This window comes from Salvelinus fontinalis, chromosome 25 (genome assembly GCF_029448725.1).
Source record: "Salvelinus fontinalis isolate EN_2023a chromosome 25, ASM2944872v1, whole genome shotgun sequence".
NCBI classification, from domain to species: Eukaryota; Metazoa; Chordata; class Actinopteri; order Salmoniformes; family Salmonidae; genus Salvelinus; species Salvelinus fontinalis.
This window is the reverse complement of record NC_074689.1, coordinates 41,870,516-41,897,078: the sequence shown is the minus strand read 5'-3', so window position 1 is coordinate 41,897,078 and position 26,563 is coordinate 41,870,516. Positions and strand designations below refer to the sequence as shown.

At 39.7% G+C, this 26,563-nt stretch overlaps 1 protein-coding gene across 1 annotated transcript; it reads left to right on the top strand.

Annotated features, from left to right (window-relative positions):
- The first annotated feature begins 869 nt into the window (after positions 1–869).
- On the top strand, positions 870–18,607 carry LOC129823281 (solute carrier family 35 member G2-like). Its single transcript, XM_055882213.1, has 2 exons — positions 870–1,212; positions 16,754–18,607. The coding sequence occupies exon 2, from the start codon at positions 16,774–16,776 to the stop codon at positions 18,046–18,048; it is 1,275 nt and encodes a 424-aa protein (XP_055738188.1). The 5' UTR covers positions 870–1,212; positions 16,754–16,773; the 3' UTR covers positions 18,049–18,607.
- Positions 18,608–26,563: the final 7,956 nt, after the last annotated feature.

Below are 26,563 nucleotides of genomic sequence, written 5' to 3'. Positions count from 1 at the left end.
ATAAAAGTTAATCCGGTACACTCAAATTAGTATGATATGTTACGTTTGGTATGCTTACGTAAAGGCAAAAGTAGGGTCTTGGTCGGGGTGGATGAGTGAGTGTTGGAAGTATAATGCTAACTTCTAGCAGCCCACAGGTTGCATGTTCGACTTTCATTAAGGACAACTTTAGCATTTTTGCTAATTCGCAACTTTTCAACTACTTACTACTTTTAAGCTACTTTGCAACAACTTAGCATGTTAGCTAACCCTTCCCAAAAAAACTAACATTAAGAATGTTAGCTAAACGTAAACCTAAACTTAACCTAACGTTAGCCACTGAGCTAGAATGCTTCGTAACATATTGTACATTTTGCAGGTGTGGTTAGAGCATTGTGCCAGTAACCAAAAGGTTGCTGGATCAAATCCCTGAGCTGACAAGGTAAACATCTGTCGTTCTGCTCCAGAACAAGGCAGTTAACCCACTGTTCCAAGGCCATCGTTGTAAATAAGAATTTGTTCTTAACTGACTTGTGTAACAGTATAACTTTAAACCGTCCCCTCGCCCCGACACGGGCGCGAACCAGGGACCCTCTGCACACATCAACAACTGACACCCACCAAGCGTCGTTACCCATCGCTCCACAAAAGCCGCAGAGCAAGGGCCGCGGTTGAAATGCTACTGATTGAAATGCTACGAGCGCGTACCCGCTAACTAGCTAGCCATTTCACATCCGTTACACTTGCCTAATTAAATATCATAGGAAATGGGTGATGGACAAAAAATGAATACATACCATACGAAACCTAATGTATCATATACATGGAGTGTATCGGAAATTTACATGCAGAATAACACTCAATGGTCTGAGCCCAGGTTGGACACACACATCCCCCCAACCCAACCCATGGTAGTTGGGGACATTTTTCCTAGTGGTGGTCTTGGTGTGTAATGTTTTGAGGGGGGAGAGAGAGACACGGTAGCTTCCTTCTTCCATCAGTTCCAGCCATTCTTTCACTCGCGTCCATCAACGTCAACCAATCGAAGGCGTGGAGAACATCTCGCGCACACAGACACCTTGTCTGTTGAAGACGCGCAGCTTCCACTCCACGGGAAGATGGAGAAATGACAAGCGCAGTTCTCCAAATTTAGAGAACAAGAAATCAAAGAATGTTATCATTTAGGATGCAAATAGTGCTTTTCCGTAGATAGGAACTTATTTTATCGAAAGGGTAAGTGATATTTCACATTTTTACAGAATGAGATCGTTTTTGAATAATATAATTGTGCACTGGATATGTAGTTCTGTTTGACCAGACATATCGCGGTTCTGTATCGCACTATACTGCCTCAATATTATTACTTTATGTTATAATGACAGGCTTTCTCATGAAATGGACACATTTCAGATGTATATATTGTTGAAGACCAACCGGAACGATAGAAACTGGCGCATGTTGACGTCAAATGTTAACGAATTGCGCACGAGTAGTCTGCATGCGTAAATATCAAAAGTATTGCCACTGTCGTTGGAAGCTATATATGGGTTTAGTTTATATTAATGTAATAAAAAAATATATATTAGAAAAATCTTTATTCTGAGATTATTTGAATTTGAATCGAGATTGGTTCAAGGTTGGTTCCATGATTTATCCAAGACCTCCCGGGTGAAATTGTGATTTCTCCCTTTTCATACGTTTGATTATGAATTCTACCCTCTCAAAATACCACTTTTTCCTCGAGCAAATTGTTTCCACCTAAATGAATAAATACCTTTTAAACTCGTCAGGCTTTTCCAGACATAGTCTTTTCAACAGCCATAGGCTACTTGAAATAGAAGCAAATCAGTTATTTATGACTTATAGTAATCGAATATGTGAACCAGAAGGAAATGTATCAGAGATGAGAGGGTGGGGGTAGCAGAGTGAGAAAGATATATAGAGACAGAGGGAGGGAGAGACAGAGATATATAGAGACAGAGGGAGGGAGAGACAGATAAACAGAGAGACAGAGGGAGAGAGACAGATATATAGAGAGACAGAGGGAGGGAGAGACAGAAGGAGGGGGAGAGAGATATAGAGAGACAGAGGGAGAGAGAGACAGAGATATATAGACAGAGGGAGGGAGGGAGAGAGACAGAGATATAGAGAGACAGAGGGAGAGACAGAGATATATAGAGACAGAGGGAGATACAGAGGGAGGGAGACAGAGAGAGAGACAGAGATATAGAGAGACAGAGGGAGGGAGACAGAGAGAGAGACAGAGATATATAGAGACAGAGGGAGGGAGGGAGACAGAGATATATAGAGACAGAGGGAGAGAGAGAGATATATAGAGACAGAGGGAGATACAGAGGGAGGGAGACAGAGAGAGAGACAGAGATATAGAGAGACAGAGGGAGGGAGACAGAGAGAGAGACAGAGATATATAGAGACAGAGGGAGGGAGGGACAGAGATATATAGAGACAGAGGGAGAGAGACAGAGGGAGGGAGAGACAGAGATATATAGAGACAGAAAGAGGGAGACAGAGATATATAGAACAGAGGGAGAGAGACAGAGATATAGAGAGACAGAGGGAGGGAGACAGAGATATAGAGAGACAGAGGGAGGAAGAGACAGAGATATATAGAGACAGAGAGAGGGAGACAGAGATATATAGAGACAGAGAGAGAGACAGAGATATAGAGAGACATAGGGAGAGAGACAGAGATATATAGAGACAGAGAGAGAGACAGAGATATAGAGAGACATAGGGAGAGAGACAGAGATATATAGAGACAGAGGGAGAGAGACAGAGGGAGGGAGAGACAGAGGGAGACAGAGGGAGAGAGACCGAGATATAGAGAGACAGAGGGAGAGACAGAGATAAAAAGACAGAGATATATAGAGACAGAGGGAGAGAGAGACAGATGGAGAAATAGAGACTGAGGTGATGGTGATGTGGTGGGAGGTGTGTCAGATAGGAAGGCACATATCTCTGCCCCTGCCCCCTTGTGGTAGGAACTGAGATTGCAGTGTGTTGGGCAGACTTCCAGTTTGGTATAGCCAAGGAGGGTTTATCATTCTCCAGCTGTTAATCCATTATTATCAAGAGCTGTGCTGCATGGGGCTGGAAACCACCACCCCGGGGTGGGAGAAAAAGCTTACAGCTAAAGCTGTCCGGGTTTCTGTTAGAAATAGTCATGGATGTTCATTTGGTCATCGGGAAGGTATTTTGAGAATAGTTCCATTACCTTCCAAATGTCCAGGGTTCAGAGGAATACCGCTGGTTATGGGTAGGAGAGCAGGAGACTGGTCTGAGGGCTCTGTTGTTGGATATTTCCTGTTGTTGGATGTTTCCTGTCTACAGATGTAGGATGTTAATTTGAGCCAGTTTGTTACAGAAGAAAAATAATCCCACAGCAGGATGAAATGTAAATTATTATGTTGATTATAATTAATGGACATTTTTGTAGGGCTTGTTACATTTTTTCATTGTAAAATGTAAAATTAGAATCTCAAACTTTAGACGCCTTTTTAAACCTCAAATACACTACACGCTTGGTATTCCTACTGTGCAAGAAACTTCTCAGCAACAAAAGAGTGATGAAATGAAGATCCTCTGTCTGCATTATGGGGGTGGATTCATGAAGCCATTTAGTATTGGATTGGAATATAATGTATTGTAAGACCAAGGATAGGTCTGCTGTATTTTGTTAAAACACAATGTGTTTAGATTTTTACAAGACTTTTAGAAATGCTTCTTATCATTAGATTGTAGAACATTTGAATATAATTTGTACTCTCCGTTCCCACTCTGGTCTCTGTGTAGTTATTATTAGTAGGCTAAGCTAGTGCACGGCAGGCTAGTGCACGGCAGGCTAGTGCACGGCAGGCTAGTGCACGGCAGCATGCATCAAGCTGTGATTACCCTCAATAGGGGTGGCATCTTTTTGGACGCCCAGTCAAGCAGCTAATAGGGAAACATCATGTGACTCATTTAACTGTGTAATTATGTCTCTGGTCCAATATGGAGGGTAGAGAGAAGAGTCCCCCCCCCCCCCCCCCCCCCTATAGCATCATCACAGCTTGCTTTATTACATTAGCCCTCTCTCTGTGCCTCAGCTGAACTAGCACTGCCAGGATATATAGGATAGAGACCACACAGGAGGGAAATGCAAAAGAGACAGGGAGAGAAAGACAGTGCCAGAAAAGGAGACCACTGAGGCAGCGAGTTATGAATTATGTAAGTGTTTCATCTGTGGGAAGACACTCTTTCTATGGTATTCCTCCCTTTGCTGTTCCAAGACTGCACGATATATTCATATTTTTAAAAACATTTTCATTTTTTATTTCTTGTGGATTGTTCCATAAACAATCATGTTTTTAACATTTCAGATACATTATTTGATATAACTCAAGAAACAGTATATTACCACCAGTCAGTATATTACTACTAGTATATTACTACCAGTCAGTATATTACTACCAGTCAGTATATTACTACCAGTACATTACTACCAGTCAGTATATTACTACCAGTACATTACTACCAGTCAGTATATTACTACCAGTCAGTATATTACTACCAGTATATTACCACCAGTCAGTATATTACTACCAGTACATTACTACCAGTCAGTATATTACCACCAGTCAGTATATTACTACCAGTCAGTATATTACTACCAGTACATTACTACCAGTCAGTATATTACTACCAGTCAGTATATTACTACCAGTATATTACCACCAGTCAGTATATTACCACCAGTCAGTATATTACTACCAGTACATTACTACCAGTCAGTATATTACTACCAGTCAGTATATTACTACCAGTATATTACCACCAGTCAGTATATTACTACCAGTACATTACTACCAGTCAGTATATTACCACCAGTCAGTATATTACTACCAGTCAGTATATTACTACCAGTACATTACCACCAGTCAGTATATTACTACCAGTCAGTATATTACTACCAGTATATTACCACCAGTCAGTATATTACCACCAGTCAGTATATTACTACCAGTACATTACTACCAGTCAGAATATTACTACCAGTCAGTATATTACTACCAGTATATTACCACCAGTCAGTATATTACTACCAGCCAGTATATTACCACCAGTCAGTATATTACTACTAGTATATTACTACCAGTCAGTATATTACTACCAGTCAGTATATTACTACCAGTACATTACTACCAGTCAGTATATTACTACCAGTACATTACTACCAGTCAGTATATTACTACCAGTCAGTATATTACTACCAGTATATTACCACCAGTCAGTATATTACTACCAGTACATTACTACCAGTCAGTATATTACCACCAGTCAGTATATTACTACCAGTCAGTATATTACTACCAGTACATTACTACCAGTCAGTATATTACTACCAGTCAGTATATTACTACCAGTATATTACCACCAGTCAGTATATTACCACCAGTCAGTATATTACTACCAGTACATTACTACCAGTCAGTATATTACTACCAGTCAGTATATTACTACCAGTATATTACCACCAGTCAGTATATTACTACCAGTACATTACTACCAGTCAGTATATTACCACCAGTCAGTATATTACTACCAGTCAGTATATTACTACCAGTACATTACCACCAGTCAGTATATTACTACCAGTCAGTATATTACTACCAGTATATTACCACCAGTCAGTATATTACCACCAGTCAGTATATTACTACCAGTACATTACTACCAGTCAGAATATTACTACCAGTCAGTATATTACTACCAGTATATTACCACCAGTCAGTATATTACTACCAGCCAGTATATTACCACCAGTCAGTATATTACTACCAGTCAGTATATTACTACCAGCCAGTACATTACTACCAGTCAGTATATTAATACCAGTCAGTATATTACTACCAGTATATTACCACCAGTCAGTATATTACTACCAGCCAGTATATTACTACCAGTCAGTATATTACTACCAGTCAGTATATTACTACCAGTACATTACTACCAGTCAGTATATTACCACCAGTCAGTATATTACTACCAGTATATTACCACCAGTCAGTATATTACTACCAGCCAGTATATTACCACCAGTCAGTATATTACTACCAGTCAGTATATTACTACCAGTATATTACTACCAGTCAGTATATTACTACCAGTATATTACTACCAGTCAGTATATTACTACCAGTATATTACTACCAGTCAGTATATTACTACCAGTATATTACTACCAGTCAGTATATTACTACCAGTATATTACTACCAGTCAGTATATTACTACCAGTATACTACTACCAGTCAGTATATTACTACCAGTATATTACTACCAGTCAGTATATTACTACCAGTATATTACTACCAGTCAGTATATTACCACCAGTCAGTATATTACTACCAGTCAGTATATTACTACCAGTCAGTATATTACTACCAGTATATTACTACCAGTCAGTATATTACTACCAGTATATTACTACCAGTCAGTATATTACTACCAGTATATTACTACCAGTCAGTATATTACTACCAGTCAGTATATTACTACCAGTCAGTATATTACCACCAGTCAGTATATTACCACCAGTCAGTATATTACCACCAGTCAGTATATTACCACCAGTCAGTATATTACTACCAGTCAGTATATTACTACCAGTCAGTATATTACCACCAGTCAGTATATTACCACCAGTCAGTATATTACCACCAGTCAGTATATTACCACCAGTCAGTATATTACTACCAGTATATTACCACCAGTCAGTATATTACTACCAGCCAGTATATTACCACCAGTCAGTATATTACTACCAGTCAGTATATTACTACCAGTATATTACTACCAGTCAGTATATTACTACCAGTATATTACTACCAGTCAGTATATTACTACCAGTATATTACTACCAGTCAGTATATTACTACCAGTATATTACTACCAGTCAGTATATTACTACCAGTATATTACTACCAGTCAGTATATTACTACCAGTATACTACTACCAGTCAGTATATTACTACCAGTATATTACCACCAGTCAGTATATTACTACCAGTATATTACCACCAGTCAGTAAATTACTACCAGTCAGTATATTACTACCAGTATATTACTACCAGTCAGTATATTACTACCAGTATATTACTACCAGTATATTACTACCAGTATATTACTACCAGTATATTACCACCAGTCAGTATATTACTACCAGTCAGTATATTACTACCAGTCAGTATATTACCACCTGTCAGTATATTACTACCAGTCAGTATATTACTACCAGTCAGTATATTACTACCAGTCAGTATATTACTACCAGTCAGTATATTACTACCAGTATATTACTACCAGTCAGTATATTACTACCAGTCAGTATATTACTACCAGTCAGTATATTACTACGAGTATACTACTACCAGTCAGTATATTACTACCAGTCAGTATATTACCACCAGTCAGTATATTACCACCAGTATATTACTACCAGTCAGTATATTACTACCAGTCAGTATATTACTACCAGTCAGTATATTACTACCAGTATATTACTACCAGTCAGTATATTACTACCAGTATATTACTACCAGTCAGTATATTACTACCAGTCAGTATATTACTACCAGTCAGTATATTACTACCAGTCAGTATATTACCACCAGTCAGTATATTACCACCAGACAGTATATTACTACCAGTCAGTATATTACTACCAGTCAGTATATTACTACCAGTCAGTATATTACCACCAGTCAGTATATTACTACCAGTCAGTATATTACTACCAGTCAGTATATTACCACCAGTCAGTATATTACTACCAGTCAGTATATTACTACCAGTCAGTATATTACCACCAGTCAGTATATTACTACCAGTCAGTATATTACTACCAGTCAGTATATTACTACCAGTCAGTATATTACCACCAGTCAGTATATTACTACCAGTCAGTATATTACTACCAGTCAGTATATTACTACCAGTCAGTATATTACCACCAGTCAGTATATTACCACCAGTCAGTATATTACTACCAGTCAGTATATTACTACCAGTCAGTATATTACTACCAGTCAGTATATTACACCCAGTCAGTATATTACTACCAGTCAGTATATTACCACCAGTCAGTATATTACCACCAGTCAGTATATTACCACCAGTATATTACTACCAGTCAGTATATTACTACCAGTCAGTATATTACCACCAGTCAGTATATTACTACCAGTCAGTATATTACCACCAGTCAGTATATTACTACCAGTCAGTATATTACCACCAGTCAGTATATTACCACCAGTCAGTATATTACTACCAGTCAGTATATTACCACCAGTATATTACCACCAGTCAGTATATTACTACCAGTCAGTATATTACCACCAGTCAGTATATTACTACCAGTATATTCCTATCAGTCAGTATATTACCACCAGTCAGTATATTACTACCAGTCAGTATATTACCACCAGTCAGTATATTACCACCAGTCAGTATATTACCACCAGTCAGTATATTACTACCAGTATATTACTACCAGCCAGTATATTACTACCAGTCAGTATATTACCACCAGTCAGTATATTACCACCAGTCAGTATATTACCACCAGTCAGTATATTACCACCAGTCAGTATATTACTACCAGTCAGTATATTACTACCAGTCAGTATATTACTACCAGTCAGTATATTACCACCAGTATATTACCACCAGTCAGTATATTACCACCAGTCAGTATATTACCACCAGTCAGTATATTACTACCAGTCAGTATATTACTACCAGTCAGTATATTACTACCAGTCAGTATATTACCACCAGTCAGTATATTACTACCAGTCAGTATATTACCACCAGTCAGTATATTACCACCAGTCAGTATATTACTACCAGTCAGTATATTACCACCAGTCAGTATATTACCACCAGTCAGTATATTACTACCAGTCAGTATATTACCACCAGTCAGTATATTACTACCAGTCAGTATATTACCACCAGTCAGTATATTACTACCAGTCAGTATATTACTACCAGTCAGTATATTACTACCAGTCAGTATATTACTACCAGTCAGTATATTACCACCAGTCAGTATATTACCACCAGTCAGTATATTACTACCAGTCAGTATATTACTACCAGTCAGTATATTACTACCAGTCAGTATATTACTACCAGTCAGTATATTACTACCAGTCAGTATATTACCACCAGTCAGTATATTACCACCAGTCAGTATATTACTACCAGTCAGTATATTACTACCAGTCAGTATATTACTACCAGTCAGTATATTACTACCAGTCAGTATATTACCACCAGTCAGTATATTACTACCAGTCAGTATATTACCACCAGTCAGTATATTACTACAAGTCAGTATATTACTACCACCAGTCAGTATATTACTACCAGTCAGTATATTACCACCAGTCAGTATATTACCACCAGTCAGTATATTACTACCAGTCAGTATATTACTACCAGTCAGTATATTACTACCAGTCAGTATATTACCACCAGTCAGTATATTACTACCAGTCAGTATATTACCACCAGTCAGTATATTACCACCAGTATATTACTACCAGTCAGTATATTACCACCAGTCAGTATATTACCACCAGTCAGTATATTACTACCAGTCAGTATATTACCACCAGTCAGTATATTACCACCAGTCAGTATATTACCACCAGTATATTACTACCAGTCAGTATATTACTACCAGTCAGTATATTACCACCAGTCAGTATATTACTACCAGTCAGTATATTACCACCAGTCAGTATATTACTACCAGTCAGTATATTACCACCAGTCAGTATATTACCACCAGTCAGTATATTACTACCAGTCAGTATATTACCACCAGTATATTACCACCAGTCAGTATATTACTACCAGTCAGTATATTACCACCAGTCAGTATATTACTACCAGTATATTCCTATCAGTCAGTATATTACCACCAGTCAGTATATTACTACCAGTCAGTATATTACCACCAGTCAGTATATTACTACCAGTCAGTATATTACTACCAGTCAGTATATTACCACCAGTCAGTATATTACCACCAGTATATTACCACCAGTCAGTATATTACTACCAGTCAGTATATTACTACCAGTCAGTATATTAATACCAGTATATTACCACCAGTCAGTATATTACCACCAGTCAGTATATTACCACCAGTCAGTATATTACCACCAGTATATTACCACCAGTCAGTATATTACTACCAGTATATTACTACCAGTCAGTATATTACCACCAGTCAGTATATTACCACCAGTCAGTATATTACTACCAGTATATTACCACCAGTCAGTATATTACCACCAGTATATTACCACCAGTCAGTATATTACTACCAGTATATTACCACCAGTCAGTATATTACCACCAGTATATTACTACCAGTCAGTATATTACTACCAGTATATTACCACCAGTCAGTATATTACCACCAGTCAGTATATTACTACCAGTCAGTGTATTACTACCAGTATATTACCACCAGTCAGTATATTACCACCAGTCAGTATATTACTACCAGTATATTACCACCAGTCAGTATATTACCACCAGTCAGTGTATTACTACCAGTATATTACTACCAGTCAGTATATTACTACCAGTATATTACCACCAGTCAGTATATTACCACCAGTCAGTATATTACTACCAGTATATTACCACCAGTCAGTATATTACCACCAGTCAGTATATTACTACCAGTATATTACCACCAGTCAGTATATTACCACCAGTCAGTATATTACCACCAGTCAGTATATTACTACCAGTCAGTATATTACTACCAGTCAGTATATTACTACCAGTCAGTATATTACTACCAGTCAGTATATTACTACCAGTATATTACTACCAGTCAGTATATTACTACCAGCCAGTATATTACTACCAGTCAGTATATTACTACCAGTCAGTATATTACTACCAGTCAGTATATTACTACCAGTCAGTATATTACTACCAGTATATTACCACCAGTCAGTATATTACCACCAGTCAGTATATTACTACCAGTCAGTATATTACCACCAGTCAGTATATTACTACCAGTATATTACTACCAGTCAGTATATTACTACCAGTCAGTATATTACCACCAGTCAGTATATTACTACCAGTCAGTATATTACCACCAGTCAGTATATTACTACCAGTCAGTATCTTACCACCAGTCAGTATATTACTACCAGTATATTACTACCAGTCAGTATATTACTACCAGTCAGTATATTACCACCAGTCAGTATATTACCACCAGTCAGTATATTACTACCAGTCAGTATATTACCACCAGTCAGTATATTACTACCAGTCAGTATATTACTACCAGTCAGTATATTACTACCAGTCAGTATATTACTACCAGTCAGTATATTACTACCAGTCAGTATATTACCACCAGTCAGTATATTACCACCAGTCAGTATATTACTACCAGTCAGTATATTACTACCAGTCAGTATATTACCACCAGTCAGTATATTACTACCAGTCAGTATATTACCACCAGTCAGTATATTACTACCAGTCAGTATATTACTACCAGTCAGTATATTACTACCAGTATATTACCACCAGTCAGTATATTACCACCAGTCAGTATATTACTACCAGTCAGTATATTACTACCAGTCAGTATATTACTACCAGTCAGTATATTACTACCAGTCAGTATATTACTACCAGTATATTACCACCAGTCAGTATATTACCACCAGTCAGTATATTACTACCAGTCAGTATATTACTACCAGTATATTACTACCAGTCAGTATATTACTACCAGTCAGTATATTACCACCAGTCAGTATATTACCACCAGTCAGTATATTACTACCAGTCAGTATATTACTACCAGTCAGTATATTACTACCAGTCAGTATATTACCACCAGTCAGTATATTACTACCAGTCAGTATATTACTACCAGTCAGTATATTACCACCAGTCAGTATATTACCACCAGTCAGTATATTACTACCAGTCAGTATATTACTACCAGTCAGTATATTACTACCAGTCAGTATATTACTACCAGTCAGTATATTACTACCAGTCAGTATATTACTACCAGTCAGTATATTACCACCAGTCAGTTTATTACTACCAGTCAGTATATTACTACCAGTCAGTATATTACCACCAGTATATTACTACCAGTCAGTATATTACTACCAGTCAGTATATTACTACCAGTCAGTATATTACTACCAGTCAGTATATTACCACCAGTCAGTATATTACCACCAGTCAGTATATTACTACCAGTCAGTATATTACTACCAGTCAGTATATTACTACCAGTCAGTATATTACTACCAGTCAGTATATTACTACCAGTCAGTATATTACCACCAGTATATTACTACCAGTCAGTATATTACTACCAGTCAGTATATTACTACCAGTCAGTATATTACTACCAGTATATTACCACCAGTCAGTATATTACCACCAGTCAGTATATTACTACCAGTCAGTATATTACTACCAGTATATTACTACCAGTCAGTATATTACTACCAGTCAGTATATTACCTCCAGTATATTACTACCAGTCAGTATATTACTACCAGTCAGTATATTACTACCAGTCAGTATATTACTACCAGTATATTACCACCAGTCAGTATATTACCACCAGTCAGTATATTACTACCAGTCAGTATATTACTACCAGTATATTACTACCAGTCAGTATATTACTACCAGTCAGTATATTACCACCAGTCAGTATATTACCACCAGTCAGTATATTACTACCAGTCAGTATATTACTACCAGTCAGTATATTACTACCAGTCAGTATATTACTACCAGTATATTACCACCAGTCAGTATATTACCACCAGTCAGTATATTACTACCAGTCAGTATATTACTACCAGTATATTACTACCAGTCAGTATATTACTACCAGTCAGTATATTACCACCAGTCAGTATATTACTACCAGTCAGTATATTACTACCAGTCAGTATATTACCACCAGTCAGTATATTACTACCAGTCAGTATATTACTACCAGTCAGTATATTACCACCAGTCAGTATATTACCACCAGTCAGTATATTACTACCAGTCAGTATATTACTACCAGTACATTACTACCAGTCAGTATATTACTACCAGTCAGTATATTACTACCAGTCAGTATATTACCACCAGTCAGTATATTACTACCAGTATATTACCACCAGTCAGTATATTACTACCAGTATATTACCACCAGTCAGTATATTACTACCAGTATATTACTACCAGTCAGTATATTACCACCAGTCAGTATATTACTACCAGTATATTACCACCAGTCAGTATATTACTACCAGTATATTACCACCAGTCAGTATATTACCACCAGTATATTACTACCAGTCAGTATATTACCACCAGTATATTACTACCAGTCAGTATATTACTACCAGTCAGTATATTACCACCAGTCAGTATATTACCACCAGTCAGTATATTACTACCAGTCAGTATATTACTACCAGTCAGTATATTACCACCAGTCAGTATATTACTACCAGTCAGTATATTACCACCAGTCAGTATATTACTACCAGTATATTACCACCAGTCAGTATATTACCACCAGTCAGTATATTACCACCAGTCAGTATATTACCACCAGTCAGTATATTACTACCAGTCAGTATATTACCACCAGTCAGTATATTACTACCAGTCAGTATATTACTACCAGTCAGTATATTACTACCAGTCAGTATATTACCACCAGTATATTACTACCAGTCAATATATTACTACCAGTCAGTATATTACTACCAGTCAGTATATTACTACCAGTATATTACCACCAGTCAGTATATTACCACCAGTCAGTATATTACTACCAGTCAGTATATTACTACCAGTCAGTATATTACCACCAGTCAGTATATTACTACCAGTCAGTATATTACTACCAGTCAGTATATTACCACCAGTCAGTATATTACCACCAGTCAGTATATTACTACCAGTCAGTATATTACCACCAGTCAGTATATTACTACCAGTCAGTATATTACCACCAGTCAGTATATTACCACCAGACAGTATATTACTACCAGTCAGTATATTACTACCAGTCAGTATATTACTACCAGTCAGTATATTACCACCAGTCAGTATATTACTACCAGTCAGTATATTACCACCAGTATATTACTACCAGTGAGTATATTACTACCAGTCAGTATATTACTACCAGTCAGTATATTACCACCAGTCAGTATATTACTACCAGTCAGTATATTACCACCAGTATATTACTACCAGTCAGTATATTACTACCAGTCAGTATATTACTACCAGTCAGTATATTACCACCAGTATATTACTACCAGTCAGTATATTACTACCAGTCAGTATATTACTACCAGTCAGTATATTACCACCAGTCAGTATATTACTACTAGTCAGTATATTACCACCAGTCAGTATATTACTACCAGTCAGTATATTACTACCAGTCAGTATATTACTACCAGTCAGTATATTACCACCAGTCAGTATATTACTACCAGTCAGTATATTACCACCAGTCAGTATATTACTACCAGTATATTACCACCAGTATATTACCACCAGTCAGTATATTACTACCAGTCAGTATATTACTACCAGTCAGTATATTACTACAGTCAGTATATTACTACCAGTCAGTATATTACTACCAGTCAGTATATTACTACCAGTCAGTATATTACCACCAGTCAGTACATTACCACCAGTCAGTATATTACTACCAGTATATTACTATCAGTCAGTATATTACTATCAGGCAGTATATTACTACCAGTCAGTATATTACTACCAGTCAGTATATTACTACCAGTATATTACTACCAGTCAGTATATTACCACCAGTCAGTATATTACTACCAGTACATTACTACCAGTCAGTATATTACTACCAGTCAGTATATTACTACCAGTATATTACTACCAGTCAGTATATTACCACCAGTCAGTATATTACCACCAGTCAGTATATTACTACCAGTCAGTATATTACTACCAGTACATTACTACCAGTCAGTATATTACTACCAGTCAGTATATTACTACCAGTACATTACTACCAGTCAGTATATTACTACCAGTCAGTATATTACTACCAGTACATTACTACCAGTCAGTATATTACTACCAGTCAGTATATTACTACCAGTATATTACTACCAGTCAGTATATTACCACCAGTCAGTATATTACTACCAGTCAGTATATTACTACCAGTCAGTATATTACTACCAGTACATTACTACCAGTCAGTATATTACTACCAGTCAGTATATTACTACCAGTATATTACTACCAGTCAGTATATTACCACCAGTCAGTATATTACCACCAGTCAGTATATTACTACCAGTCAGTATATTACTACCAGTCAGTATATTACCACCAGTCAGTATATTACTACCAGTCAGTATATTACTATCAGTCAGTATATTACTATCAGGCAGTATATTACTACCAGTCAGTATATTACTACCAGTCAGTATATTACTACCAGTATATTACTACCAGTCAGTATATTACCACCAGTCAGTATATTACTACCAGTCAGTATATTACTACCAGTCAGTATATTACCACCAGTCAGTATATTACCACCAGTCAGTATATTACTACCAGTCAGTATATTACTACCAGTATATTACTACCAGTCAGTATATTACCACCAGTCAGTATATTACTACCAGTCAGTATATTACTATCAGTCAGTATATTACTATCAGGCAGTATATTACCACCAGTCAGTATATTACTACCAGTCAGTATATTACTACCAGTCAGTATATTACTACCAGTATATTACTACCAGTCAGTATATTACCACCAGTCAGTATATTACTACCAGTCAGTATATTACTACCAGTCAGTATATTACCACCAGTCAGTATATTACCACCAGTCAGTATATTACTACCAGTCAGTATATTACCACCAGTCAGTATATTACTACCAGTCAGTATATTACTACCAGTCAGTATATTACTACCAGTCAGTATATTACCACCAGTCAGTATATTACTACCAGTCAGTATATTACTATCAGTCAGTATATTACTATCAGGCAGTATATTACTACCAGTCAGTATATTACTACCAGTCAGTATATTACTACCAGTATATTACTACCAGTCAGTATATTACCACCAGTCAGTATATTACTACCAGTCAGTATATTACTACCAGTCAGTATATTACCACCAGTCAGTATATTACCACCAGTCAGTATATTACTACCAGTCAGTATATTACTACCAGTATATTACTACCAGTCAGTATATTACCACCAGTCAGTATATTACTACCAGTCAGTATATTACTATCAGTCAGTATATTACTATCAGGCAGTATATTACTACCAGTCAGTATATTACTACCAGTCAGTATATTACTACCAGTATATTACTACCAGTCAGTATATTACCACCAGTCAGTATATTACTACCAGTCAGTATATTACCACCAGTCAGTATATTACCACCAGTCAGTATATTACCACCAGTCAGTATATTACTACCAGTATATTACCACCAGTATATTACCACCAGTTAGTATATTACTACCAGTATATTACTACCAGTCAGTATATTACTACCAGTCAGTATATTACCACCAGTATATTACCACCAGTTAGTAATGTAATCATGTTGAACTCTGACCTCTGTCCTTCTCCAGCTCTGATCTGCTGAAGGAACATGGATGTATCTGGGGGCCAGAAGCCGTATGGAGGATCTAAGAAGAAGCCGTATGGAGGATCTAAGAAGCGGGTAAAGATTCACCCCAATTCGGTCACAGTGAAATACGCCACCCACTTCCCCCAGCCTGGAGACGAGGGTTACGACGATGCTCCGTCTTTTGAGGACTTTGGTTCGTTTGCGAAGGCCAGCCCTGCTAAGAGACTGGTGACAGGCAGTAGTAGGAGGAACATGGAGACCCCCAAGACGCTATGGGGAGGGGTGGAGCCCCAGAGCCGGGACCAGGGGGTCGGGGGGCAGCTGGCTAGCTTCGGGGAGGCCAACGTCCTGGCGTCCCGGGTCACCTGGATGGCGTTGTTCGGGGCAGCGGTGGCTCACGGCTGCGTGGCTCTGATTACACGGCTGGCGGCGGACCGCTCCAAAGTGCCGTCCCTGGAGCTGATCTTCATCCGGTCTGTGATCCAGGTTCTGTCCATCACAGTGGTGTTTTATAACCAGGAGGAACCCTTCGGACCCAAGGGGTACCGCCTCCGGCTCTTCTTCTATGGTGTCTGCAACGTCATCTCCATCACCTGCGCCTACACCGCCTTCGCCATCGTGCCGCCTAGCAACGGCACCATCATGTGGCGCGCAACCACCACGGTGTTCAGCGGCGTGATGGCCTTCCTGTTGTTAGATGAGAGGCTGGGCTACACGGACGTAGTGGCGGTGGTGGGCAGCGTGTTCGGCCTGTGTCTCGTCATGATCCCCAACGTGGCCGACGAGGACAAGTCCCGCCTCACCTTCTGGAAGGAGGCGTTCGGCTACACCATGACGGTGATGGCCGGCCTCACCGGAGCCCTGTCCATGATCGTCTACCGGGCCATCAAGGAGCGCGTCAGCATGTGGACAGCCCTGTTCACGTTCGGCTGGACGGGCACGGTGTGGGGCGCCTCCACCATGTTCGTTATGCAGGAGCCGATCATCCCCCTGGATGGGGAGACGTGGGGCTACCTCACGGGGATCTGTATCTGTTCCACCGTGGCGTTCCTGGGGGTCTACTACGCCCTCAACAAGTTCCACGCCGCCCTGGTGAGCACGGTGCAGCACCTGGAGATAGTGGTGGCCATGTTGCTTCAGCTCATGGTGCTGCGCATGGTCCCCTCCGTCTACGACGTCATCGGGGGGCTGGTCATCATGGCCAGTGTGTTTACTCTAACGGGAGTGAAGCTGTACAGGGTCAGCCGAGCTGTACGGCAGGACTACCAGGAGATACTGAACTCACCCATCAAATAGAGCCTGAAGTTCTGATTCAGGATCAGTTTGGCCCTATAGACCATAATGCATAAGATTACATGAACAGGGTTGAAACAGATTCTAGACCAGCACTTCTCTCTATATATTTAGAATTGTGTGCAATGTCTCTGCTAAAGTTCTATTTGTCTGTGAAAAAAAAAAAGATATTCCACGATGAAACGGTTTATTCTGATAGCTTTGATTTCATGTCAACTGTGATGAAGAAGAGGGTCAAAGTAACACGTGTTGTTTAGATTGTATGATACGTTCTGCACCTTAATCTCATTTGCCAACTTTACAGCTATGGCGTAAATACGTGTCAGAGATATTCAGGGACACGCCTTGTCTGTCTCTGCTAGATGACGTGCATCTAAATAAGAAGCTGTATTCTAGATACTACTGCTGTTGACAGTGTGTTATCAGGGCCGTGTTGACAAGGTGATAAATGATCTTCCTTTGTTTCCTGCATAAGGGTGTATATTTTATCTCACACTATCACAGTGTCTCGCACTGGTTAAAATACACTCATGTATATTTATTAAAAGTGGAGAAAATTAAACCACCGGCTGCATTTCAGAATGTCATAAATGAACTTCTGTTGATCTCTGGAGAAAATGAAAACAGTAGTCTAAATCATTTACTACAGAAGGTATATCTAAACTGAACAAGAAGAGAAACGAAACATGCAACAACTTCAAACGTTTTACTGAGTTACAGTTCATAGAAGGAAAAATCAGTCAATGTAAATAAATTAAATAGGACCTAATCTATGGATTTCACATAACTGGGCAGTGGCGCAGCCATAGGTGGGCCTGGGAGGGCACAGGCCCACCCACTTGGTAGCCAGGTCCACTCACTGGGGAGCCAGGCCCAGCCAATCAGAATGAGTTTCCCTACAAAAGGGCTTTATTACAGACAGAAATACTCCTCAGTTTTATCATCTGTCCAGGTGGATGGTCTCAGACGATCCCGCAGGTGAAGAAGACGGATGTGGAGGTACTGGGCTGGTGTGGTTACACGTGGTCTGCGGTTGTGAGGCTGATTGGATGTACTGCCAATTTCTATAAAAATGACGTTGAAGGCGGCTTATGGTAGAGAAATTAACATTAAGTTCTCTGGCAACAGCTCTGTTGGACATTCCTGCAGTCAGCATGCGTGCACATACCTGCAATCAAAACTGTACATTTTAGAGTGGCCTTTTATTGTCCCCAGCACAAGGTGCATCTGTGTAATGATCCGTTTAATCAGTTTCTTGATATGCCACACTTGTCAGGTGGATGGATTATCTTGGCAAAGGACAAAAGCTCACTAACAGGGATGTAAATCCATTTCTGCACAACATTTTAGTAAGAAGCTTTTTGTACATATGGAAAATGATTGAGTTTATTTTTTTGTTCAGTGTATCTATACATCACAGAACACCATGTGGTTTCCTGTCTCCTATGTAATGTGTACATACTCCACTATCTTTTACTATCCTGTTAGCCAGCAGCATAAGGAACTTATTACCGTGATGTTGGCATAGTGATTACATGTGTGTGTGTTCTTCCTCTGTTTAGTTTCAGCTGGCTATCATGTAAATGGGCTGAGGCAGGCTTCAGCTCCACTAAATGAGTTAAACCACCTAAATACATAAACCCGCTGCCTCCCTCTCCCCTCCTCTCCTCGCTGCCTCCCTCTCCTCTCCCCTCGCTGCCTCCCTCTCCTCTCCCCTCGCTGCCTCCCTCTCCTCTCCCCTCGCTGCCTCCCTCTCCTCTCCCCTCACTGCCTCCCTCTCCTCTCCCCTCCCCTCGCTGCCTCCCTCTCCTCTCCTCTCCCCTCGCTGCCTCCCTCTCCTCTCCTCTCCCCTCGCTGCCTCCCTCTCCTCTCACCTCACTGCCTCCCTCTCCTCTCCTCTCCCCTCGCTGCCCACCTCTCCTCTCCCCTCGCTGCCTCCCTCTCCTCTCCTCTCCCCTCGCTGCCTCCCTCTCCTCTCCTCTCCCCTCGCTGCCTCCCTCCCCTCACTGCCTCCCTCTTCTCTCCCCTCGCTGCCTCCCTCTCCCCTCGCTGCCTCCCTCTCCTCTCCCCTCGCTGTCTCCCTCTCCTCTCCCCTCACTGCCTCCCTCTGCTCTCCTCTCCCCTCGCTGCCTCCCTCTCCTCTCCTCTCCCCTCGCTGCCTCCCTCTCCTCTCCTCTCCCCTCGCTGCCTCCCTCTCCTCTCCTCTCCCCTCGCTGCCTCTCTCTCCTCTCCTCTCCCCTCGCTGCCTCCCTCCCCTCGCTGCCTCCCTCTCCTCTCCCCTCGCTGTCTCCCTCTCCTTTCCCCTCGCTGCCTCCCTCTCCTCTCCTCTCCCCTCGCTGCCTCCCTCCCCTCGCTGCCTCCCTCTCCTCTCCCCTCGCTGTCTCCCTCTCCTCTCCCCTCGCTGCCTTCCTCCCCTCACTGCCTCCCTCTTCTCTCCCCTCGCTGCCTCCCTCTCCTCTCCCCTCGCTGCCTCCCTCTCCTCTCCCCTCGCTGTCTCCCTCTCCTCTCCCCTCACTGCCTCCCTCTGCTCTCCTCTCCCCTCGCTGCCTCCCTCTCCTCTCCTCTCCTCGCTGCCTCCCTCTCCTCTCCTCTCCCCTCGCTGCCTCCCTCTCCTCTCCTCTCCTCTCGCTGCCTCCCTCCCCTCGCTGCCTCCCTCTCCTCTCCCCTCGCTGTCTCCCTCTCCTTTCCCCTCGCTGCCTCCCTCTCCTCTCCTCTCCCCTCTGCCTCCCTCTCCTCTCCTCTCCCCTCGCTGCCTCCCTCTCCTCTCCTCTCCTCTCCCCTCGCTGTCTCCCTCTCCTCTCCCTTCACTGCCTCCCTCTCCTCTCCTCTCCCCTCGCTGCCTCCCTCCCCTCACTGCCTCCCTCTTCTCTCCCCTCGCTGCCTCCCTCTCCTCTCCCCTCGCTGCCTCCCTCTCCTCTCCCCTCGCTGCCTCCCTCTCCTCTCCCCTCGCTGTCTCCCTCTCCTCTCCCCTCACTGCCTCCCTCTCCTCACTGCATCTCCTCTCCCCTCCCTGCCCCCCTCTCCTCTCCTCTCCCCTCACTGCATCTCCTCTCTCTCCATGCTGCCTCCCATCTCCTTTCCTGTCCCTTCTCCACCCTCCCCCTCATTTCCGCTCCCTGTCCTCTCTCCTCCCTCTCCTCTCCTTTCCATCCATGCTCAGATGGGTATTCGTCTACAGAGGTGAAACTCATTTAAAGCAATAAAATCAGTCTCAGTATTATTCTCCAAACGTTAATATCAATATAATAATAATGAAAAGGCTTGAGGAGCTCCAAGGTGATTTTGTGTATTGTGGTAATAAAGAAAGTATTCTTTTTAGGATATGTCCACCAGGTGGCGTATGAAACATTTCAGTCAATGTATTTACAAAGCCTTTTTAACACCAAGTGCTGTACAGAAACGCAGCCTAAAACCCCAAACAGCAAGCAATGCAGACGTAGAAGCACGGTATCTAGGAAAGACTCCCTAGAAAGGACGGAGCCTTTGAAGAAACGTAGAGAGGAACCAGGCTCTGAGGGGTGGCCAGTCCTCTTCTGGCTGTGCTGGTGGAGATTATAAGAGTAAATGGTCATTAAGGCCAAATCGTTCTTCAAAATGTTCAAACGTTCATGGATGACCAGCAGGGTCAAATAATAATCACAGTGGTTATAGAAGGTGCAACAACAGGTCAGCACTAAAGGAGTAAATGTCAGGTGGTCATTCATAGTGAGCATTCATAGGTCGAGGTTTCTGTGGTATGATGCCATTATCTTCCCATTCTACCATTCTAGTTCAGTACATTCTACCATTCTAGTTCTGTACATTCTACCATTCTAGTTCAGTACATTCTACCATTCTAGTTCAGTACATTCTACCATTCTAGTTCAGTACATTCTACCATTCTAGTTCAGTACATTCTACCATTCTAGTTCAATACATTCTACCATTCTATTTCAATACATTCTACCATTCTAGTTCAGTACATTCTACCATTCTAGTTCAGTACATTCTACCATTCTAGTTCAGTACATTCTACCATTCTAGTTCAGTACATTCTACCATTCTAGTTCAGTACATTCTACCATTCTAGTTCAGTACATTCTACCATTCTAGTTCAGTACATTCTACCATTCTAGTTCAGTACATTCTACCATTCTAGTTCAGTACATTCTAGTTCAGTACATTCTACCATTCTAGTTCAGTACATTCTACCAATCTAGTTCAGTACATTCTACCATTCTAGTTCAGTACATTCTACCATTCTAGTTCAGTACATTCTACCATTCTAGTTCAGTACATTCTACCATTCTAGTTCGGTACATTCTACCATTCTAGTTCAGTACATTCTACCATTCTAGTTCAGTACATTCTACCATTCTAGTTCAGTACATTCTACCGTTCTAGTTCAGTACATTCTACCATTCTAGTTCAGTACATTCTAGTTCAGTACATTCTACCATTCTCGTTCAGTACATTCTACCGTTCTAGTTCAGTACATTCTACCATTCTAGTTCAGTACATTCTACCATTCTAGTTCAGTACATTCTACCATTCTAGTTCAATACATTCTACCATTCTAGTTCAGTACATTCTAGTTCAGTACATTCTACCATTCTAGTTTAGTACATTCTACCGTTCTAGTTCAGTACATTCTACCATTCTAGTTCAGTACATTCTACCATTCTAGTTCAGTACATTCTACCATTCTAGTTCAGTACATTCTACCATTCTAGTTCAGTACATTCTACCATTCTAGTTCAATACATTCTACCATTCTATTTCAATACATTCTACCATTCTAGTTCAGTACATTCTACCATTCTAGTTCACTACATTCTACCATTCTAGTTCAGTACATTCTACCATTCTAGTTCAGTACATTCTACCATTCTAGTTCAGTACATTCTAGTTCAGTACATTATACCATTCTAGTTCAGTACATTCTACCAATCTAGTTCAGTACATTCTACCATTCTAGTTCAGTACATTCTACCATTCTAGTTCAGTACATTCTACCATTCTAGTTCAGTACATTCTACCATTCTAGTTCGGTACATTCTACCATTCTAGTTCAGTACATTCTACCATTCTAGTTCAGTACATTCTACCATTCTAGTTCAGTACATTCTACCGTTCTAGTTCAGTACATTCTACCATTCTATTTCAGTACATTCTAGTTCAGTACATTCTACCATTCTCGTTCAGTACATTCTACCGTTCTAGTTCAGTACATTCTACCATTCTAGTTCAGTACATTCTACCATTCTAGTTCAGTACATTCTAGTTCAGTACATTCTACCATTCTAGTTCAGTACATTCTACCAATCTAGTTCAGTACATTCTACCATTCTAGTTCAGTACATTCTACCATTCTAGTTCAGTACATTCTACCATTCTAGTTCAGTACATTCTACCATTCTAGTTCGGTCCATTCTACCATTCTAGTTCAGTACATTCTACCATTCTAGTTCAGTACATTCTACCATTCTAGTTCAGTACATTCTACCGTTCTAGTTCAGTACATTCTAGTTCAGTACATTCTACCATTCTCGTTCAGTACATTCTACCGTTCTAGTTCAGTACATTCTACCATTCTAGTTCAGTACATTCTACCATTCTAGTTCAGTACATTCTACCATTCTAGTTCAGTACATTCTACCATTCTAGTTCAGTACATTCTACCATTCTAGTTCAGTACATTCTAGTTCAGTACATTCTACCATTCTCGTTCAGTACATTCTACCGTTCCAGTTCAGTACATTCTACCATTCTAGTTCAGTACATTCTACCATTCTAGTTCAGTAGATTCTACCATTCTAGTTCAGTACATTCTACCGTTCTAGTTCAGTACATTCTACCATTCTCGTTCAGTACATTCTACCGTTCTAGTTCAGTACATTCTACCATTCTAGTTCAGTACATTCTACCATTCTAGTTCAGTAGATTCTACCATTCTAGTTCAGTACATTCTACCGTTCTAGTTCAGTACATTCTACCATTCTAGTTTAGTACATTCTACCATTCTAGTTCAGTACATTCTACCATTCTAGTTCAGTACATTCTACCATTCTATTTCAGTACATTCTAGTTCAGTACATTCTACCATTCTCGTTCAGTACATTCTACCGTTCTAGTTCAGTACATTCTACCATTCTAGTTCAGTACATTCTACCATTCTAGTTCAGTACATTCTAGTTCAGTACATTCTACCATTCTAGTTCAGTACATTCTACCAATCTAGTTCAGTACATTCTACCATTCTAGTTCAGTACATTCTACCATTCTAGTTCAGTACATTCTACCATTCTAGTTCAGTACATTCTACCATTCTAGTTCGGTCCATTCTACCATTCTAGTTCAGTACATTCTACCATTCTAGTTCAGTACATTCTACCATTCTAGTTCAGTACATTCTACCGTTCTAGTTCAGTACATTCTAGTTCAGTACATTCTACCATTCTCGTTCAGTACATTCTACCGTTCTAGTTCAGTACATTCTACCATTCTAGTTCAGTACATTCTACCATTCTAGTTCAGTACATTCTACCATTCTAGTTCAAAACATTCTACCATTCTAGTTCAGTACATTCTAGTTCAGTACATTCTACCATTCTAGTTTAGTACATTCTACCGTTCTAGTTCAGTACATTCTACCATTCTAGTTCAGTACATTCTACCATTCTAGTTCAGTACATTCTACCATTCTAGTTCAGTACATTCTACCATTCTAGTTCAGTACATTCTACCATTCTAGTTCAATACATTCTACCATTCTATTTCAATACATTCTACCATTCTAGTTCAGTACATTCTACCATTCTAGTTCACTACATTCTACCATTCTAGTTCAGTACATTCTACCATTCTAGTTCAGTACATTCTAGTTCAGTACATTCTACCATTCTAGTTCAGTACATTCTACCAATCTAGTTCAGTACATTCTACCATTCTAGTTCAGTACATTCTACCATTCTAGTTCAGTACATTCTACCATTCTAGTTCAGTACATTCTACCATTCTAGTTCAGTACATTCTACCATTCTAGTTCAGTACATTCTACCATTCTAGTTCAGTACATTCTACCATTCTAGTTCAGTACATTCTACCATTCTAGTTCAGTACATTCTAGTTCAGTACATTCTACCATTCTAGTTCAGTACATTCTACCAATCTAGTTCAGTACATTCTACCATTCTAGTTCAGTACATTCTACCATTCTAGTTCAGTACATTCTACCATTCTAGTTCAGTACATTCTACCATTCTAGTTCAGTACATTCTACCATTCTAGTGCAGTACATTCTACCATTCTAGTTCAGTACATTCTACCATTCTAGTTCAGTACATTCTACCATTCTAGTTCAGTACATTCTACCATTCTAGTTCAGTACATTCTACCATTCTAGTTCAGTACATTCTACCATTCTAGTTCAGTACATTCTAGTTCAGTACATTCTACCATTCTAGTTCAGTACATTCTACCAATCTAGTTCAGTACATTCTACCATTCTAGTTCAGTACATTCTACCATCCTAGTTCAGTACATTCTACCATTCTAGTTCAGTACATTCTACCATTCTAGTTCGGTACATTCTACCATTCTAGTTCAGTACATTCTACCATTCTAGTTCAGTACATTCTACCATTCTAGTTCAGTACATTCTACCGTTCTAGTTCAGTACATTCTACCATTCTAGTTCAGTACATTCTAGTTCAGTACATTCTACCATTCTCGTTCAGTACATTCTACCGTTCTAGTTCAGTACATTCTACCATTCTAGTTCAGTACATTCTACCATTCTAGTTCAGTACATTCTACCATTCTAGTTCAATACATTCTACCATTCTAGTTCAGTACATTCTAGTTCAGTACATTCTACCATTCTAGTTTAGTACATTCTACCGTTCTAGTTCAGTACATTCTACCATTCTAGTTCAGTACATTCTACCATTCTAGTTCAGTACATTCTACCATTCTAGTTCAGTACATTCTACCATTCTAGTTCAGTACATTCTACCATTCTAGTTCAATACATTCTACCATTCTATTTCAATACATTCTACCATTCTAGTTCAGTACATTCTACCATTCTAGTTCACTACATTCTACCATTCTAGTTCAGTACATTCTACCATTCTAGTTCAGTACATTCTACCATTCTAGTTCAGTACATTCTAGTTCAGTACATTCTACCATTCTAGTTCAGTACATTCTACCAATCTAGTTCAGTACATTCTACCATTCTAGTTCAGTACATTCTACCATTCTAGTTCAGTACATTCTACCATTCTAGTTCAGTACATTTTACCATTCTAGTTCGGTACATTCTACCATTCTAGTTCAGTACATTCTACCATTCTAGTTCAGTACATTCTACCATTCTAGTTCAGTACATTCTACCGTTCTAGTTCAGTACATTCTACCATTCTAGTTCAGTACATTCTACCATTCTAGTTCAGTACATTCTACCATTCTAGTTCAGTACATTCTACCATTCTAGTTCAGTACATTCTACCGTTCTAGTTCAGTACATTCTACC

Excerpts from the sequence above, each read along its gene's own strand:
- LOC129823281 (XM_055882213.1), top strand. The coding sequence starts at position 16,774 with ATGGATGTATCTGGGGGCCAGAAGCCGTATGGAGGATCTAAGAAGAAG.